Genomic DNA, 21291 nt, shown 5'->3' on the forward strand with positions numbered 1-21291 from the left:
GTAAACTCATTCGTAATGGCGCATGCAGCTTTCCATTCGCCATATTTGGTAATGAGTGGAAACGCCAACTGGATGATTCACATTTACACAGCCTGTAAAATATCTGGCTCATTGTGCTACGAACTGGCGACATAGATAGAACAATGATCCAGATATTTCACCAGATGTATAAGTGTGAAGCATCCGGTTGGCGTTTCCACTCACTACCAAATATGGTGATGAGAGGAAGCCCAGTGGCAGACATTAATTCTAATTTTCTCATCGATGAAACGTTAAATCTCAATACAGTTTTCTGTCCCAAAATTACAATCTGTTACGAACAGAGTGGACTAAATTGTGTAGATTTTACTCTTTGCCAGGGCGAATTTAGTTATTGAGCACGAGCACTTCAGAGTAGGCGTTACCTAACGGAAACATGAAAATATGCTACAACGCGCCAATAGAATATCGCTAGCTCGTGCTTGACTCTGCCCCTCCACGTTTGTTATGTTCACTATGACTAATCTGTTCCCATTGGAAACGACAGGCAGTGATATATCCTGGGTTACGACAATGCCGTTGGCGAATGGAAAGCTGCATGCGCCATTACGCATGAGTTTACACTACTTCCTCGTTTACAAAGCCGTACGACTCCAACCAAATTACACATTTCGATTGTTAAGTTGTGGGTGCAGTGGAAACCACACATGTTTACCTATCAGACAGTTGAACATCTCTCGTAATAGAATGGACAGTAAGAAGAACATTGAAAATAGGTCTATTCACTCGGACAACGTCGAGGAAGTTCATAACGTGCCAATGGAAGTTATCATACGACCAATCCCGCCTCTACTAGATGAGTGCAAAGTTCAGAGCCTTATGGGTACAATACAGGTAAACATGTTTCCTAGTTCTGCCAAGATCAAACCATAGAGTTCAGATAAGTGGTTAAAACAGATTGCAGCAAGAAAATTGTGAAGATTCTCTTGTTGTTTGGGAAACATCTGACAGACTAGTACTGTATTAGACCTAAATCCCTCTAGGGGAATGACATTTTTTCCATGTTTAATGTATCAAAAGCAGGTTAGCGTTTTTCGTCATGAATCTTGTTCTGGAGGCAGCTCTGCAGATTGCCTGACAATCAGACTGATACCTCTGGTTCACAGTCTGAGTTTAATGCCATTCATTTGTTTGGAAATTTTCACCAGAATAAAATGGTATTTTAACTTACTTTACTGGTTGCCTGTGTGGTTGGTCTTATTGCAGGTAGGAATGTGAGACAATATATCCACAGGAAAGTATAATTCCAGCAACTTTTCAAAGCGCTGGTACTTTCCTGAGCCAAATGCTAATTTCTGCCCGACACAGAATTCAATACAGAATTCAATGCAATTCAACATTAGGTCTGCAGAGTGGGCACTCTGGTATGGCCACAGTCTTAAAATCATATTTAAAACCTAACCTTAACCCTAACCTCAATTTTTATTTTCATTAATTTTTACAATATAGACCATTATTACAAGACTCATGACAAACGTCAACCTGCGTATCAAACGCTGTTCTGTGTGATAAAGAACCTCTGAAATGGAATAGAAAAACAAATATATTTTTCCTTAGGAATCTACAGACATCAGCATTGTTCCTCCTATTGATATACTCTGGATCAAGGGCAGGGAAGGAGGGAATTACTACTACTCCTTTGGAGGCTGTCACCGGTTTGAGGCATACAAACGGTTGAAAATGAACACCATTCCAGCAAAGATCTTCAAATCAAATGTTGCAGACCTACGCACTTACTTGGGCTCTTCAACCCCAGACCTACAGTGAAGTTGAATTAACTGAGGCCTGTTTTTGAGTCACAGTCAGTATGAGGACTGTAGATGTGGGTATACTCTACACTGAGTGTACAAAACATTAGGAACACCTGCTCTTTCCATGACATAGACTGACCAGGTGAAAGCTATGATCCCTTATTGATGTCACCTGTTAAATCCACTTCAATCAGTGCAGATGAAGAGGAGACAGATTAAAGAAGTATTTTTAAGCCTTGAGACAATTGAGACATGGGTTGTGTATGTGTGCCATTTAGAGCGTGAATGGGCAAGACAAAATATTTAAGTGGTAATAGATGCCTGGTGCACCAACTTGAGTGTGTCAAGAACTGCAACGCTTCTGTTTTTTTCATGCTCGACAGTTTCCTGTGTGTATCAAGAATGGTCCACCTCCCAAAAGACATCCAGCTAACTTAACACAACTGTGGGAAGCATTGGAGTTAATATGGGCCAACATCCCTGTGGAATGTTTTTGACACCTTGTAGAGTCCATGTCCAGACGAATTAAGGCTGTTCTGAGTGGAAAAGGGGAGTCAATATTAGGGAGGTGTTCCTAATGTTTTGTACACTGTGTATGCTAATCAGGGGTTTCAGTCATAATTGTATGTAGTGCAGTGTAAGTACTGGCCAGCAGGTGGAGATGTGACTGTTTTATATCATGCCATTATATGAATTTCCCTCATGTATCACCTTTGACCCGGAAGCTGGAACATTATATTTCCATATACCTATAGCCCCAATTATATATATATATATAATATATAGAATTTTAAAAAATGAATTAAGAGATTAACTTAATTTGAAGTTGTAAACTTGCTTGTATTCTATCTGCAATGTAAATGTGTAAGTTAAATGATTATGATGCAATTAAAGACAGTGTGAAAGTCAACAACAACAAGACCTAAATAATTTATTGAAGTCAATGGAAGATTTGAACGAAAACTTGAGTTAACCAAAGTCAGAATATGGCCCTGCATCTCCATTACTCCGTGATATGAGCTGATGGGCAGGATGACGGGAAGAGGTCAAGGGTCAGATTCCATAAGAACAGAGTGCCTCCAAGCTCCAGACCAGACTTACTGGAAAAATAGTATATATATATATATTTTTTTTTAAACAGGGTTAACTCGCTCCACACAACAGGACGCTATTTTGAGGCATGTGTGCCCCCTTCCTCTCTGTGGCTGGCCATTGGTCTTACCCAGCCAACCAAAGTCTGTAAAAAGGACACCTTTTGTTAATCTCGTAACCTCCTCTAGGTTGTGTTTGCCATAGTGGGCGAGGGATTAGGATTTTTTTTAGCTTTCTCAGGGGATGCGTGGCCGAAGGTGAATTCATAAGGAAGAAAACCTTCACAACAAGGCCCCATTTTCCTTTTGCTCTTTGATTTCTAAATATGTCTTGACATATTTCTGTCTAATGGGGTCATTTCTGGATGTTATTTATGTCCATTTAGGGGCAATAGTTCTGTATAGTCTCTTCAAGGACAAAGAGTGCATCGTTTATGTACAGTTGAAGTCGGAAGTTTACCTTAGACAAATACATTTAAACTCAGTTTTCACAATTCCTGACATTTAATCCCAGTAAACATTCCCTGTTTTAGGTCAGTTAGGATCACCACTTTATTTTAAGAATGTGAAATGTCAGAATAATAGTAGAGAGAATGATTTATTTCACCTTTTATTTCTTTCATCACATTCCCAGTGGGTCAGAAGTTTACATACACTCAATTAGTATTTGGTAGCATTGCCTTTAAATTGTTTAACTTGGGTCAAACGTTTCGGGTAGCCTTCCACAAGCTTCCCACAATAAGTTGGATGAATTTTGGCCCATTCCTCCTGAGAGAGCTGGTGTAACTGAGTCAGTTTTTTAGGCCTCCTTGCTCGCACACGCTTTTTCAGTTGTGCCCACAAATTTTCTATAGAATTGAAGTCAGGGCTTTGTGATGGCCACTCCAATACCTTGACTTTGTTGTCCTTAAGCCATTTTGCCACAACTTTGGAAGTATGCTTGGGGTCAAGGGCCATTTGGAAGACCCATTTGCAACCAAGCTTTATCTTCCTGACTGATGTCTTGAGATGTTGCTTCAATATATCCACATAATTTTCCATCCTCATGATGCCATCTATTTTGTGAAGTGCACCAGTCCCTCCTGCAGCAAAGCACCCCCACAACATGATGCTGCCACCCCCGTGCTTCACGGTTGGGATGGTGTTCTTCGGCTTGCAAGCCTCCCCCTTTTTCCTCCAAACATAACGATGGTCATTATGGCCAAACAGTTCTATTTTTGTTTCATCAGACCAGAGAACATTTCTCCAAAAAGTACGATCTTTGTCCCCATGTGCAGTTGCAAACCGTAGTCTGTCTTTTTTATGGCGGTTTTGGAGCAGTGGCTTCTTCCTTGCTGAGCGGCCTTTCAGGTTATGTCGATATAGGACTCGTTTTACTGTGGATAGATATTTTTGTACCTGTTTCCTCCAGCATCTTCACAAGGTCCTTTGCTGTTGTTCTGGGATTGATTTGCACTTTTCCCACCAAAGTACGTTCATCTCTGAGACAGAAAGCGTCTCCTTCCTGAGCGGTATGACGGCTGCGTGGTCCCATGGTGTTTATTCTTGCGTACTATTGTTTGTACAGATAAACATGGTACCTTCAGGTGTTTGGAAATTGCTCACAATTATGAACCAGACTTGTGAAGGTTTACCATTTTTTTTCTGAGGTCTTGGCTGATTTCTTTAGATTTTCCCATGATGTTAAGCAAAGAGGCACTGAGTTTGAAGGTAGGCTTTGAAATACATCCACAGGTACACTTCCAATTGACTCAAATGATGCCAATTAGCCTATCAGAAGCTTCTAAAGCCATGACATAATTTTCTGGGATTTTCCAAGCTGTTTAAAGGTACAGTCAACTTAGTGTATGTAAACTTCTGACCCACTGGAATTGTGATACAGTGAATTATAAGTTAAATAATCTGTCTGTAAACAATTGTTGGAAAAATGTATTGTGTCATGCACAAAGTAGTTGTCCTAACCCACTTGCTAAAACTATAGTTTGTTCACAAGACATTTGTGAAGTGGTTGAAAAACGAGTTTTAATGACTCCAACCTAAGTGTATGTAAACTTCTGACTTCAACTGTAAGTTCACAGGTATTCGTAAATGTGGTCATAAAGAAAGACCTTGCTTTGAATGTGCCCTTGCTTGATAAGTTGTGTCATTAGAGCACTCAGGGTCACACAGACAAAAGGCTCTGATTATTATGGCTCTCGTCTATACAGTAGGTTCTCATGTAAAGCCTTTGATATAAAGGTAGCCAAACAGAAAAGCAGAAGGTGATTAAAGTTCAGTCCATTGCAGATCACTACACCAAGATAAGGGTCTCCATCCATCCATATCTCTAGTCTTTGCAAACTCAGACTTGCCTCTTCACTCCCTCTGCAGCCGTGGAGGAAGTGAAGGGAGACTGGGGGCAGCTTTTGCTGAATAGACCTAAAGGACTGTAAATTTCTCCAAAGAATCGTCGCGTGTGAGACGATTTCCTGTTGCTCCCTCACTGTCTGGAAGTAACCATATCCTCACAGGGTTCTTGACACGCAAAACCCTTGTTCAGCTTTTTTTTTCTTAACGTCCATGGCCTTTAGAGATTGCACCTGTTACTTTAGGGGGTTCATTCCATGGGTGCTAGATGCTTTATCTTTGAGGTTTTATAAACCATATGGGGATCAGGTGGAAAGTTGAAGGAAGTGTTTATTTAGACACAATGTGCTCCCATTCTTTCTCATTCTTGCTCTTTCTGTTGTTTCTTCTAAATAGCCAACAATACATTTTGAATTAGTAACCTCTAGTAATGCAGTGGTTCATGTGTTCTATGTTAGCTTCTTGATCACTGGTGGGTCTGCAACATGATCCATTCCAGTTGTGAAATAAAAAAAGTTCCTCTAAGAACCGTGTAATTTCTCCTTTCCTCCCTGTACCAACTCCAAACAGGAGTCTTTAATTGCTCTTCTTGATCCTTATTGCCTTGCAGAGTGAGTCTCAATAAAACAGGTGAGCAGTGACCTCCGGACGGTAAACCAGCTCACCCATTTGTTCCACTTAGGGAGGGATTACGTCCAAGTCCTTTTGAGGCCTGAGCTGTGTCCTAAATGGCACCCTATTTCCTATATGCCTACAGTGCACTCCTTTTGACCAGGGCCCATAGGGTTGTGGTCAAAAGGAGTGCACTATATAGGGAATAGGGTGCCGTTTGGACATAGCCCTGTTTGTTCGGCTGAGGGGTTATGCCTCTCCAGGGCTCCCTATCAGGAATTCCTTCCGACTGCTGGCCACCACAGGCGTGTAATTCATGCCAGACCAGTGTTTCCAATGCCTTCTTGACCGCATTGCAAACTCATGTATAATTCTGCCTTGGCTAGAACCTTAGACTGATTTTAAACTCTACAAATGTCAACTGATTTTGAACTGTGGTTGTAGGGTATTTACAGTTTAAGATAAGTCACATCTCTATCTTAAAACATATAGTAAGTAGTTGGTCTCTTCTGTAATCAATACTTACATTTATATGCCCACTCCATAGTATTGCTTTATCTCCAAAAACAACAACAATGTTGAGATCCTACACTACACATGAATGGGCTTTTTGTCCATCTTTAGTTGGTTCCTACGCCTGACCCTTTTTATAGGGTTCAGTGAGACTTAGTGAGGGATGCTCTCTGAAATATATATTTTTGACAGTTTGAGGTTTCCTCCTCTCTGACTCTATGCTGCTTCTCAGTTCCCATGTTATTCCCCGGCTGAATAACAGGGGCATCTGCAGGTGGTGAAACCAATGAGCTGTCACCTCACCACCATGGATAAACGGGAACACTTCCTCCGGATGGACATTAAGAGCCTTGAGAAATCCTATGAAAAATGAGTGTTGTTCATAAGCATCTCTTAACCAACCCACATGCTGACAATTAAGGCATATTTCAAACACCTCACTATTTTTGGCTATTACCCCAGATTATTTCCATGCATAATAAATTACTCTATTAATTAGTGCTCCCTGTACAATTCCCTGCTGCAATTCTCTTTAGGAAGAAGAATGTATTTACAGAATGGTATACAGCATATTCTAATTTTTTTACAAACTTATTTTGGGTCAATGGAGGGACTTTGTAGAGGCATTACGTGCCAGTTGGCGTGATGAGGCCATAGTAAAGTAAGAATGTATTTCGGGTCATTGTACTTGTCATGCCCTGTCCTTATAATAACGCTTAAAATGGTCTCAGTCAGTGCTTCTTTATAGTGGGCTTGGATGTCTGGTGGGTTAGCATTGTTGATGCAGCTGAGGCACATAGCAGTGGTTTGATGTGTTGGTTGGCAGGCAGGAGGTGGTGGGGACATGTTTGTGAAAGCTGCCCTGGTGACTGGTGGCTGTTTTAAAGGCAGGGTTTCTAGGCTAGCACCCATTTGCCTCAGTCCTCACTTTGTTTTGTCAAAGCTGGCCCCAGAAAGTGGACGGGTGTCCCTGGTTCACCCCTGGTCAGTCAGTCGGACATCTGCTCAACGTTTATTTACTCAACACTTCACTTTCTCCCATCGCCCAAGAAAACCCTCTCAGCATGGGGTGAGGGTAGGTTAGCTACTGAGGGAGATGGGCTTTAGGAAAGAAATCACTTTTTTTAAGTTCACCAAGAAAGAATAGAATTTTGTCCTTGATACAGACTATACCTATTTGTATGAATCATTTTTTAATTAACTGTTTACATGTTTTTTTGTATTAATTGTTTGTTCATGACAGATTATTTATATTATGTCAGCAATGTTAGCACATTTTGAGGCTCAAATTTGAAGGGTTTGGGCGGGGGTTCTCTTCGACATAAGACAGACCTCTCTACCTCACTGACTACAGCTCCTTCCACTGGGCCTACAGGAGCTGTTTGTGACAGTGAGAAAACGAACCTCAGCGGATGACAGGGCCATAAACTTCAGACAAACATGCCAGTCACGCAGGACCACGTTCCCTCTCTCTTCTCTCTTCAAAAATGTGTAAACCTCTCTAAACTATCTCAGCTCAAAATAATCGATGGAGAAAATGAAGTATTCAATAAATATAAATAGCCTAGATTAAATTGTGTGATTATCATTTAGATGATAGCTAAATAATGGGTTTAGTGCTGCACATTTTGGGAAGCACCGAAGTGAAAGGTCACACAATAAATCAAATCAAATTTAATTTGTCACATGCGCTGAATACAACTGGTGTAGACTTTACCGTGAAATGCTTGCTTACAAGCCTTTCCCAACCAGGCAGTTTAAAAATATTAATACAAATTCAAATAAAATAGTAACACGAGGAATAAAATAAAGTACACAAGAATGGAGGTACAGTGCCGTCAGAAAGTATTACCCCTTGACTTAGGCTATTCTGCTTTGTTGTGTTACAGCCTGAAATCAAAATAGATTAAATGTATTGTTTTTCTCTTAACCATCTACACACAATACCCCATAAAGTGAAATCATGTTTTTAGAAATGTTAGCAAATGTATTCAATATGAAATACCAAAATGTCTCATTTACCTAAGTATTCACAACCCTGAGTGTTAGAATCACCTTTGGCATCGAGTACAGCTGTGAGTCTTTCTGGGTATGTCTCTAAGAGCTTTGCACACCAGGAGTCTACAATATTTGTAATTTATTATTTTTTAAATTCTTCAAGCTCTGTCAATTTGGTTGTTGATCATTGCTAGACAGCCATTTTCAAGTATTGCCATAGATATTCGAGACGATTTAAGTCAAAAACTGTAACTAGGCCACTCAAGAACATTCAATGTTTGCTCGGTAACCAACTCCAGTGTATATTTGTCCTTGTGTTTTAGGTTGTCCTGCTGAAGGATAATTTATCTCCCAGTATCTGTTGGAAAGCAGACAGAACCAGGTTTTCCTCTAGGATTTTTCTTATGCTTAGCTGTGCTTAGCTGCATACCTATAACATAATGCAGCCTCCACCATGCTTGAAAATATGAAGAGTGGTACTCGGTGTTGTGTTCGATTTTCCCCAAACATAACACTTTGTATTCAGGGCATTAAGTTAATTTCTTTGATACATTTTTTGCAGTTTTACTTTAGTGTCTTATTGCAAACAGGAAGCATGTTTTGGATTATTTTTATTCTATACAGGCTTCCTTCTTTTCACTCTGGCATTTAGGTTAGTATTGTGGAGTAACTACAATGTTGTTGATCCATCCTCAGTTTTCTTCTAGCACAGCCATTAAACTCTGTAACTGTTTTAAAGTCACCATTGGCCTCATGGTGAAATCCCTGAGCGGTTTCCTTTCTCTCTGGCAACTGACTTAGGAAGAATGCCTGTATCTTTGTAGTGACTGGCTGTATTGATACACCATCCAAAACTGTAGAACTTTTTGAGGATCCGAGGGCCAAAACCAAATATTTTCAGCTTCCTGAGGGGGAAAAGGTCCTGCCGTGCCCTCTTCATGACTGTGCGGGTGTGTGTGGACCATGTTAAGTCTTTAGTGATGTGCACGCCAAGGAACTTGAAGCTCTCGACCCACTCCACAACAGCCCCGTCAATGTGGATGGGGACATGCTCTCCCCTCTTTCTCCTATAATCCATCATCTACTCTGTAGTCTTTCTGAAGTTGAGGGAGAGGTTGTTGTCCTGGCAACACATTGCTAAGTCTCTGACCTCCTCCCTGTAGACTGACTCATCGCCGTCGGTGATCAGGCATACCACTGTCATGTCGTCAGCAAACTTGATGATGGTGTTGGAGTCGTGCGTGGCCACACAGTCATGGGTGAACAGGGAGTACAGGAGGGGACTAAGCACACACCCCTGAGGGGCCCCCTTATTGAGTGCCTGTTAGGAAGTCCAAGATCCAGTTCCAGAGAGAGGGGTTCAGTCCCAGGGTCCCTAGCTTGGTGATGAGCTTGGAGGGGACTATGGTGTTGAACACTGAGCTGTTGTCTACGAGCATCGTTACATAGTTATTACCCCTCTTATCCAGTTGAGAAAGGGCAGTGTGAGGTGCAATTCAGATTGCGTCATCTGTGGATCTGTTGGGGCGGTCTGCAAATTGGTGTGGGTCTAGGGTGTCTGGGATGATGGTGTTTATGTGTGTTATGACCAGCCTTTTCTATGCCCACTTCATAGTATTTTAGATGCGAGTGCTACAGGGCGATAGTAATTTAAGCAGGTTACCTTGGCGCTCTTGGGAACATGGACAATGGTGGTCACGTTGAAACATGTTGGGATTACAGACTGGGACAAGGACAGATTGATAATGTCTGTGAAGACACCTGCCAGCTGGTCTGCTTTGAGAACGTGCCCTGGTATTCCATCTGAACCCGGTGGCCTTGTGATTGTTAACCTGTTTAAACGTTTTGCTCACATCGGCCAGGGAGAGCGAGATCACACAGTCATCCATAAAAACATGGGCTTTCATGCAAGGCACAGTGTTATATTCCCTGAAGAGAGCATAAAAGGCATTTAGCTCGTTTGGGAGTTCTGCATCGCTGGACCACTCACGGCTGGGTTTCCCTTTGTAATCCGTTATCGTCTACAAGCCCTGCCACATACGATGAGCGTCGGAGCCGGTGTAATAGGATTCCACCTTCCTCCTATATTGTCCTTTTGCATGTTTGATGTCTCGTCAGAGGTCGTAGCGGGCTTTCTTGTATGTATCCATGTCTGTCTCTCGTTCATTGTAAGCGGTAACTCTAGCCTTTAGCCCAGTGCGGATATTGCCTGTAATCCATGGTTTTGATTTGGATACGCTCTTATAGTCAGTGTGGGAACAACATTGTCTATGCACGTATTGATGAAGCTTGTGACTGTTATGGTAAACTCCCCAATGCTATCGGATGAATCCCAGAACATATCACAGTCTGAACTAGCAAAGCAGTCTTGTAGCCTTGCTTCTGCTTCTTCCGACCACTTCTGTATTGAGCACATCACAGGTACTTAATGTTTGAACTTTTGTTTGTAAACAGGAAGCAGAAGAATGGAGTCAAGGTCAGATTTGCCAAAGGGAGGATGAGGGAGGGCCTTGTTTGCGTTTCTGTGGGTAGAATTAAAGTGGTCTAAAGTTTTAGCGGTCCTAGTGGCGCAGGAGACGTGTTGGTAAAAGTGAGGTAGGACGGTTTTAAGTCTCCCCGTGTTAAAGTCTTAACCCACCAGAAACGCTGCCTCTCGGTGAACGGTTTCTTGTTTTTTATGGTCCCATACAGTTTGTTGAGTGTCAGAGTGCTGTTGACTTGTGGAGGGATGTAGACAGACGTGATAATTACGAATGCGAACTCTCTTGGTAGATAAAACGCTCTGCAGCTTACCATGAGGTATTCTACATCAGGTGAGCAAAAGCTAGAGATTTCCTTCACACTTGAAGCAGAACACCAGTTGTTATTTATGAACAAACACACTCCACCTCTTTCTGACTACCCCGAAGCCGGCGTCTGATCCTGCCGCTGCATGGAGAATCCACTGAGTACTACATGCATAGCGTCATCATTCAGCCACGTTTCAGTAAGACATATAATATTGCTGCTTTTCAAGTCTCTCTGATAGGAGACTCGAACAAAGCTCATCCATCTTATTCTCGAGTGACTGAACATTTGCCAATAGAACAGAGAGGAGCGCCGTTCAGTTTTCTCTTTGCCTAAATTTCACTAGGACTCCACCTCATCTCCCGCGTCTACACCTGCAGCGTTTTGGTAGCCCACGGAACAAAATAATAGGATCCAGAATGAACAGTGGAACAGCTGAGTTGGAGTTGAAGTCGTATTTGAATTCGAAATTGAGGTTAAACTGGCGATCTGATGTCCAGAAGTGCTTGGCGGTCATATATTATAATCGTATGAACTTTCTGTACAAAAAAAGTAAAGATACACATGATAAAAGTCACTATATGGCAAAGTTGGGTTGGAACTCATAAGATGTCGACCTTCTCGGTCGGCGCCATCTTTATTGTCCTTATTTGAAACAATTAATTAGGCCTATAAGGGTTCATTACTGATCTATCAAATACATATATTTTTTTTACTGTGAACAACATATAAACTGTTATAGCCACCTTTAAATTGTACCTTAATGTAAAGTGTTACCAAAAGTTTTAGAAATGTAACTTTTAAACTGTGATATGCATAATAATAATAAATTTAACATGCATCACTATAACAGCCTTATTGTATTAAAATATTAATTGCCAGGCTACTTATTATAGACAAAAATCAATCGTATTATTATCATTACAGGGCTATTAATTATATTATTATTAAACACTTTAAAATCCAATTAAATCGAATTAAATAGACAATACAAGCAACTGAAAAATAGATTATGAAAAATAGATCGTATTTACTGTAGTAGTGTGCAATAGGCTGGTTATAGGGCCTACATCTCGATTGGAGGCTGAACATTCCATGCCTTGAACAACTCCTCCCATCCAACTATAAGAGCTATGTGGGCCGGTACACTGACTATGAGATGCTCAAGACTTTGAAAAAACACGTGGCTGAGGAAAACTAGACATTTCAAACACTTTTTGGAACTACCATTTGGCCTATTTTAGACATAGGCCAAGTCTACATTAGGTCACCAAGATGCATGCATAGAATATTCATTCGTTTAGGGATTTGTTTGCTCCTCTTATTTTTTCTTGGGGCATCGTTTTAGAGACCCAGACCCAAAACATTTCAATGATGACCTTTGCCATGCTGCGGCCAATTGCGACTCATCTGATCAGCTACCCGGACCTGAGTATGATGTCCGAGGACGAGGAGAACCGCAGCGAGAGCGACGGCAGCTCGGATCAGAGCTATGGATGCTGCGCATCCTCTGACAAACGGCGGAGGATTTCTCTAAAGTCGGGAGGCAGCAGTGTTGTCATTGTGAAACAGCGGAACGCAGCAAATGCCAGGGAGCGCGACCGAACCCAAAGTGTCAACACTGCATTTACTGCACTTCGGACTCTAATACCCACTGAGCCAGTGGACAGAAAGCTCTCCAAGATTGAGACGCTTCGTCTAGCATCAAGCTACATCTCCCACCTCGCCAACACCCTGCTGTTCCGTGACGGGAATGGAGATGGACAACCTTGTCTTGGCGCGGTTTACGCGCAAGGAGAGAGCGGAGGAAAGCAGCCTCGCACCATCTGTACCTTCTGTTTGAGCAACCAAAGAAAAGGGGTAATTAAATGCGTTCTATTAAATATTATTGGCCACAATTCAAGTGGAAAAGCTTTAGATCAGTGAAGAAAACAATAGCTTGAAAACATGGCTGAACGTCAAATAGCAATTCAATTATAGACAGGCCCTGCCTATCACTTTGTTGTGAAGTAATATGGTCTTACGTTGGAATTATTTGTTTTTGGAAGACTTACATTTTACACTGATTGACATTTCCAAATCAAAGGAAGGAAATATTTTTTTGTCCTATTCTGTATCGAAAACTTCGCGCGTAAAACAATATTTTCCCGCATCTTCGCACGAGGCGCCATTATCCGCATACTGAGGGGACAATGTGACCCCTAAATTTGATAAATGTGATGAATAATAATATACAAAGTATAGTTTCTTTTACAATTCATTTTACGTTTATTTGACTATTTCTTTAACTTTTCTTTTACAACGTGACTTAATTAATTCAAAGATATTGAATTTGTTCATCGGTGTGCCCTCAAGATGACGCCTCTTTCTTCCACTGCCAGTGTTACATGTATTAGCATTTTGAAGAACAAATTATTTAAAGTATATAGGATAGCCTATTATTTTGTTTAAAAAAGCATACATTGTTTGCATAAGTTTTTTAATTGATTTGAATTTATGCCTAATGCAATTTTCAATACACATTTATAACAGAATAGTATTACATTTATGTAATACACTTTAAGTAACCTGAAATCAGTGGCGCTAATACTATATCATCATCGCCATCATTATTATCATTGTCGTCATCATCATTATCATATACTGTATACTGTTGTTTATGTTTTGTTGTTGCTGGTTGTGGTGATATGCAGTGCCATTTGGAAATTGTTCACTTATTAATTGTCCCCCAAAATGTGCTTCCTTTTTTCCAGATAAAGGATGGCAAAGACTGTCTGAAGACTCGAGGTGTTGATTCTCTGAGGGTGAACCGCAGATAGAAGACCTTGAAACACAACAGCAAGAACGAGAACCAGAACTCCTCATCCACAAACTCAGGGAACACTAAAAGCAGGCCATAACAGAACAATTCTCATCATGCTGGAGAACATTATATAACAAGAGACTATTTATACTTAAGGAACAAACCAATGTCCAATGTGAAGCCTTTAACAAATGCAGTGCATTTATAGATAGAGAAATTATAGATGTGTACATTTGTGTGATATTTGTGTTGTACATGTATTACATTTTGAAATAAAATAATTGTTTTATCTAAATGAAATTTTTCCTAGTAGTTTTCTTTCCTTTGAACCCGTCTGTATATTCCTCCTCTATTGTTGCAGAAAATATGAATTTAAAGACACATATGACAGACCTATTCACTTGATTCCTTGTCTAGTTCATGCCAGGGCACAGAAAAACAGGAAAACGTTGAGACTGAGATTTGAGGACTTTTCCTTGTTTATTCTTTATGTTGCTAAGGATTTCCTGATGGCAACCCTGTGCCAGAGCAGATGGCAGGCGGTCAGTTAGGACACAATCTTATAATGTCATGAGAAATGTTACATTGATTAAAACAGCATTTACAATTAAAGCATGTAGGGTCGGGTATTGATTGTAAATGTTTTTTTTAATGCATTGTAAAACTATAAAAGCTTTGGAGGTGGTACAAGTAACCATATTCTGAAATGACATGCATTTCCGTGTGTGTGCTGTATAGTCCAAGAACATGACACTTACTGCATTCAAAACAAAACCCTGGGAAAAGGAGTCCAACAGTTTAAGAGTAGAAAATAAGGTTAACATCCTCAAGAGAATTAAGCTGAGCGCCATCATCTGCTGGGTGGTATGTCCAAGAGCCTTGCCAATGAATACCTCAAATGGCAGGTTTATTTAGTCTTAACAGTGACACAGGGAAGATAAGGAGAAAGGAGCCCTCTACATTAAGCACTTATCTAGATATCATTGATAAGACTCAAATCTATTTCAGTTTCAGTCAAACAATCAGGAGCTAAATTTAACGTTTTTCTCTCTCTCTCGCTCTCTCTCTCTATTCAATTTCAATTTAAGGGGCTTTATTGGCATGGGAAACATATGTTTACATTGCCGAAGCAAGTGAAATAGATAATAAACAAAAGTAAAATAAACAATAACAAATTAACAGTAAACATTACACTCACAAAAGTTCCTAAAAAATAAAGACATTTCAAATGTCATATTATGTCTATATTCAGTGTTGTAATGGTGTGCAAATAGTTAAAGTACAAAAGGGAAAATAAATACAAATACATATAGATTGTATTTACAATGGTGTTTGTTCTTCACTGGTTGCCCTTTTCTTGTGGCAACAGGTCACAAATCTTGCTGCTGCAATTGCACACTGTGTTTTTTTACCCAATATATATGAAAGTTTATAAAAATGTGATTGTTTTAGAATTCTTTGTGGGTCTGTGTAATCTGAGGGAAATATGTGTCTCTGCTATTGTCGTACATTTGGCAGGAGGTTAGGAAGTGCAGCTCAGTTTCCACCTCGTTTTGTGGGCAGTGTGCACATAGCCTGTCTTCTCTTGAGAGCCAGGTCTGCCTTCAGCTGTCTTTCTCAATAGCAAGGCTATGCTCACTGAGTCTGTACATAGCCAAAGATTTCTTTAATTTTGGGTTAGTCACAGTGGTCAGGTATTCTGCTACTGTGTACTCTCTGTTTAGGGCCAAATAGTATTCTAGTTTGCTCTGTTTTTTTTGGTAAATTCTATCCAATATGTCAAGCAATTATCTTTTTGTTTTCTCATGATTTGGTTGGGTCTAATTGTGTTGCTGTCCTTGGGCTCTGTGGGGTCTGTTTGTGTTTGTGAACAGAGCCCCAGGACCAGCTTGCTTAGGGGGCTCTTCTCCAGGTTCATTTCTCTGTAGCTAATGGCTTTGTTATGGAAGGTTTGGGAATCACTTCCTTTTAGGTGGTTGTAGAATTTAATAGCTCTTTTCTGGATTTTGATAATTAGTGGGTATCGGCATAATTCTGCTCTGCATGCATAAAAGGCAATTGGTTCTATAACTGATTTATTTTTTAGCCAGATCCTAATTGGTACGTCAAATGTTAAGTTCCTTTTGATGGCATAGCAGGCCCTTCTTGCCTTGTCTCTCAGATCGTTCACAGATTTGTGGAAGTTACCTGTGGCGCTGATGTTTAGGCCGAGGTATGTATATAGTGCCTTGCAAAAATATTCAGCCCCCTTGTCATTTTTCCTATTTTGTTGCATTACAACCTGTACTTTAAATGGATTTTTATTTGGATTTCATGTAATGGACATACACAACATAGTCCAAATTGGTGAAGTGAAATTTAAAAAATAACTTAAAATAACAAAAAATTCTAAAAAATTTAAATTGAAAAGTTGTGCCTGCATATGTATTCACCCCCCCAATTACCGTCAGAAGTCACATAATTAGTTGAATAAAGTCCACCTGTGTGCAATCAAATCAAATCAAAATCAAAGTTTATTTGTCACGTGTGCCGAATACAACAGGTGTAGTAGACCTTACAGTGAAATGCTTACTTACAGGCTCTAACCAATACTGCAATAAAGGGATTTGGTGAACAATAGGTAAGTAAAGAAATAAAAACAACAGTAAAAAAGACAGGCTATATACAGTAGCGAGGCTACATACAGACACCGGTTAGTCAGGCTGATTGAGGTAGTATGTACATGTAGATATGGTTAAAGTGACTATGCATATATGATGAACAGAGAGTAGCAGTAGTGTAAAAGAGGGGTTGGCAGGTGGTGGGTGGGACACAATGCAGATAGCCCGGTTAGCCAATGTGCGGGAGCACTGGTTGGTCGGCCCAATTGAGGTAGTATGTACATGTATACCTACCATAGGAGTCCCCTCGAAGGCTACCATTGACTACGTACATACCCACCCTCCGACAGAGCTGCAGGAGTTGTGACCTGCTTTTGTTGGTTATGTTGTCATAGTTGTGTCTAGGGGGGGCATATGGGGGAGGGAATGCTGTCACCTCCAGGTAGGTGTTTGTCCCCCTGTGTGCTAAAGGTGTCGGGTTCTTGTCCAGTTCTGGCATTTAGGTCGCCACAGACCAGTACATGTCCCTGAGCCTGGAAATAGTTGATCACCCCCTCTAGGATGGAGAAGCTGTCATCGTTAAACTATGGGGACACTATTGGGGGGATATAGGTAGCACACATTTTTGTCTGTTGAGATAATTTCCTTCTTCATTTCTAGACAGATTTAAAATGTTAATGTTTTGACTAATTTAATAGAGGGTGTTAGGTCTGCTCTATATCAAATTAGCATACCCCCTGAGTCTCTTCCCTGTTTCACACCTGGTAGTTTGGTGGATGGCACTACCAGCTCTTTGTAACCTAGAGGGCAACCAGTGGGTCCTACTCCTTTATACCATGTTCCTTGTTGGATGACAATGTCTGTATTTCCAATTTATTTGATGAAGTCTGGGTTCCTGCTCTTTAGACCAAAGGCAGATGACCTCAGGCATTGTATATTCCAGGATGAGATAGTAAAAGCTTTGTGTTCCATAGCGTCTAGTGTTGTTTTTGTGTGGTTTAGGCCTGGACCATCACAGTAGGTGTGAGCAGAGCATGTTGAGCATCTGATACATACCTCTTAGGTCACAGGATGGGGCTTGGGCGGGTGTAATAGTTGGGGTTGGGCCTGTTGCTCTGCTCACGACCTGGGCATATATCCTGCTGTCATGTTGAGGTCCTTGCCGCAGGGGTGGGGGGCATGGGGTGGGCAGAAGGGGCATAGGTTTGATATGGGGGGATCCTATATAGGGTGTGGCCAGGGTTTGCTTGGGGTGGTCTTAACTGGTTGGGGTGTGGCTGGTGATCTCTTACACACATGTAATTCCCATTCCATTGTTTCCAATAGCTGTGCCAATACATTTTTGGTGAAGTTTGTAGATGCATAGCTAAGGATCATAGTTTCTTGTGTTATTCATTGACTGGTGTATTTTTTGCAAGTCTCACGGTTGCCTTATTTGAAGCCTGGTATCGATTAGTCACGGTAAATAGTAACCCGCACTCTGCTCCGAGACCCTGACACAGCTGTTAGGATGTCAGAGGTATAAATCACTGCAGTGGCTCAATGGAGGAGGAGGGAGCTTAAGAAGTTGGATGTCTTTGTGGAACAAGAGGGGACAGGGCTAAAGAAGTGCAATAAGACCCTGTTGACATGAGGTCACAGTCCAGGAAAATGTTATTCAAATATATACATTGTAATACAGGTCCTCGCATGATATCAGGAGGATACTGTGCCCTAATCTTGTTGCCATGGAAAGTTTGGCTAAGTTTGAGCCTGTTCAACATGCTGACGGTTTCAGCAGGCAGAGAGTAGACACACAGACACACAAGCTCAGGGCTCACATTCGCTTCTGTCTGGGATCACTTTGAATGAGATTGCAGATGGATCAGAGTGCAGAGCCCTGTATGGCTGAGGAAGGCTCCCTGGTGTTGATTGTGATATATGGAAAGTCAATTTCCAGACAGTAAACAGTTCACGCAGGCTTGGGGTCCGGGTCCAAGTCCATCCCCTCTCCTATTCTCCTCCTCTCCTCTCCCCACCTGCCCTGTCAGAGACTCAGCCTAATTAGAATTTTCTGTGCTCAGGCCCTCATGCTCCGGGCCCAGGCCTCCCCAAATGGCTCCCCGAGGCTCCCTCCGGCATGAAGATGTCACAGAGACACAGGAAGGAAAAACACGCAGAGCCGACCTCTCGGAGGTACTCTCTGTGCGGCAGGCTTTGGGTCAGCGCCAGTCTTGACATCATCCGGCGGTGAGACCCAGATGTACGGCTCCCTGTGGTTCACCTGAGTGAACGAAAAAGTGTGTTTTTAGACAAACAAATTCAGGAAGCTTTTCCAAGGATGACAGAGAGAAATTGATGATAACCCATAAGAGGAAAAAAGGAGAAAAGCAAAGGTAGCAGAATAAGGAAGGTCACAATGGATGGAGTTACATTTCTGCTTGTATTTCCCCACTGCCCCCAGAATATATCCTACAGGAAGACTTTCAGCAGGGGTGAAATGGAGCTAGACAGCACTTCCACCCCCTCTCACTGAGATAAAAAAACAGCCTGCATACTGTGTGTGTTCTATTGTCAGTGAACGAGGAGGGAAGAAACAACCAAAAATAGGAAAATCATACTGAGTCACTTTTCAACTTATTTTTCTTCATTTGAGCAACATTTTTTCAGTGACCCTAACTGTAGAGTGATTATTTTTCAGTTTATTTGGGTTGGAGTTAATGTCAACTCATAGTTGGAGCATGGGTTCAAATGTTTGTATCTCTGTCATGGTTTTCCGCGATGATTCAACGTCATCACATAGAATGTTTGTTGTTGAAATGACTTGGAAACAAAGTTGATTGAACCAGATTTTGCCCAGTGGGACACCTCATGGACCTCAAGAAAGGAGAGCTTTCACATAATAGCCTACTCAAGAACAGTTTTTGGTTGCTCAGCATTTAACGTGAACTAGGACTACAAGACAGAACCAAGTAGTATATCATCTCTCTCTCTCTCTCTCTCTCTCTCTCTCTCTCTCTCTCTCTCTCTCTCTCTCTGTCTCCCCTCCTGGAGGACCTGAGCCCTAGGACCATGACGACTCCTGGCTGTCCCTGTCCCCAGTCCACCTTGTCATGCTGCTGATCCAGACCTGTTCACCGGACCTGCTACCTGCTACCTGCTACCTCGGACCTGCTACCCCGTCTCTCTCTCTTTCTTTCTTTCTCTCTCTCTCTCGCTCGCTCCTTCTCTTCTCTCTATACCAGACCTGCTGTCTCGATCTCTGAATGCTCGGCTATGAAAAGCCAACTGACATTTACTCCTGAGGTGCTGACCTGTTGCATCCTCTAAAACCTCTGTGATTATTATTTGGTCATCTATGCTGGTCATCCATGAACGTTTGAACATTTTGAAGAATGATCTGGCTTTAATGGCCATGTACTCTTATAATTGCCACCTGGCACAGCCAGAAGAAAACTGGCCTCCCCTCTGAGCCTGGTTCCTCTCTAGGTTTTTACTAGGTTCCTGCCCTCTAGGGAATTTTTACTAGCCGCTGCGCATCTGCATTGCTTTCTCTTTGGGGTTTTAGGCTGGATTTATGTATACTACTGACGTAAAAGGGCTTTATTAAATACATTTGATTTATTGATTTAATCTGTCATGGACCACTCTAATATCTCCTTCCCCCACTCTCCCCTACAAGAAAAACTGAAACAGTTCTAGAAAAGAAAAGGGAAAGAATGTTGTCAAGACCATAAGGGAGCACTGTCTCAATTCTCTAGCGTACAGTATGGTTACTTCCAGACGTTTGTAGCCCAGAGGGCCTCGCTAAAGGGTTGTAGGTGGCACGAGGAGGAGGACGTCTGACCAAGCAGATGAGGTTGTGCGCCTGAATAGGTCATGACTGTAGCAGTACCCTCCCATGAGCACATGTACACGAGAATGACTGCTTTTATGTGCTGCTGAGTTTGGCAGGGGGATTGAAAGCGTGTTTATGTGTGTTTGGAGGGGATGGTCAGTCAGGAAGCAGAGGAATTCCCAGAGAAGGTCTGCTCGGAACTATGCAGGCTATCCTACTATTGCTTTACTCTGGCACAGGCTGCTGTGACCCACCTTCAGAATCTATGTCCATGTACAGAGGCAGAGGTGAGAAGTCTGCAACAGCCACTCTAAGAAAATGCTTCCTTGTGGAAAACAATTGAGCAATGTGAGACAGGCCTGTGTGTGCTCACACTATCCTATTCCAAAGATGAGGCAATTTAATCGTAATCAATCTATGAACTATTACGATAGGGACTGTTTATTGTCCATGTCAGCGAAAGGATGCATGGGTGAGTTGTAATTAGACCTTGGCTTAGACCAAGATGAGGACAGTATTCTTTCTGCAACACAAGTAACATGGCTGGAGTATTTCATAAAGCAATTTCTATCTTCTAATGTGAAAATTAAGATTTTTTGGGGGGGATGAGTTGCAAGAAGTGTGTGTCAGACAATATCTACATGTCTGGTGAGATCAAGATGGGATGTGTGTGTGTGTGTGTGTGTGTGTGTGTGTGTGTGTGTGTGTGTGTGTGTGTGTGTGTGTGTGTGTGTGTGTGTGTGTGTGTGTGTGTGTGTGTGTGTGTGTCACATGGGAAATTCTCCCAGCTGTGTTAGACGCTAGGCCTGCTGGAGACCTAGAGCGGAACCATTGGCTTATTACATTTCGCACGAGAGCAAAAACTCAGAGGATATCCTTAATCAGGGGCCAGAGAGTGTGCAATGAACAACCTTGTTGACAGAAAAATGGAGCC

At 41.7% G+C, this 21291-nt stretch overlaps 2 protein-coding genes across 2 annotated transcripts; both read left to right on the forward strand.

Annotated features, from left to right (window-relative positions):
• The first annotated feature begins 483 nt into the window (after positions 1-483).
• srxn1 (sulfiredoxin 1 homolog (S. cerevisiae)) lies at positions 484-2723 on the forward strand. The gene is made up of 2 exons (XM_014136210.3): positions 484-873; positions 1597-2723. Exons 1-2 carry the CDS (start codon positions 487-489, stop codon positions 1804-1806), a joined length of 597 nt encoding a protein of 198 aa, XP_013991685.3. The 5' UTR covers positions 484-486; the 3' UTR covers positions 1807-2723.
• Positions 2724-12272: 9549 nt separating this feature from the next.
• On the forward strand, positions 12273-14240 carry tcf15 (transcription factor 15). Its single transcript, XM_014136211.3, has 2 exons — positions 12273-12997; positions 13891-14240. Exons 1-2 carry the CDS (start codon positions 12509-12511, stop codon positions 13954-13956), a joined length of 555 nt encoding a protein of 184 aa, XP_013991686.1. The 5' UTR covers positions 12273-12508; the 3' UTR covers positions 13957-14240.
• The last annotated feature ends 7051 nt before the right edge of the window (positions 14241-21291 follow it).

Source organism: Salmo salar, chromosome 13, assembly GCF_965601325.2.
Source record: "Salmo salar chromosome 13, fSalSal1, whole genome shotgun sequence".
In the NCBI taxonomy this organism is placed as follows: Eukaryota; Metazoa; Chordata; class Actinopteri; order Salmoniformes; family Salmonidae; genus Salmo; species Salmo salar.

What these genes read in the sequence shown, in the direction of transcription:
- srxn1 (XM_014136210.3), top strand. Translation starts at nt 487, where the DNA reads ATGTTCACTATGACTAATCTGTTCCCATTGGAAACGACAGGCAGTGAT. An exon ending in GCCTTATGGGTACAATACAG is followed by an intron (nt 874 to 1,596) that starts GTAAACATGTTT and finishes ATTTTTCCTTAG; the next exon opens with GAATCTACAGACATCAGCAT.
- tcf15 (XM_014136211.3), top strand. Translation starts at nt 12,509, where the DNA reads ATGATGACCTTTGCCATGCTGCGGCCAATTGCGACTCATCTGATCAGC. An exon ending in TGAGCAACCAAAGAAAAGGG is followed by an intron (nt 12,998 to 13,890) that starts GTAATTAAATGC and finishes CCTTTTTTCCAG; the next exon opens with ATAAAGGATGGCAAAGACTG.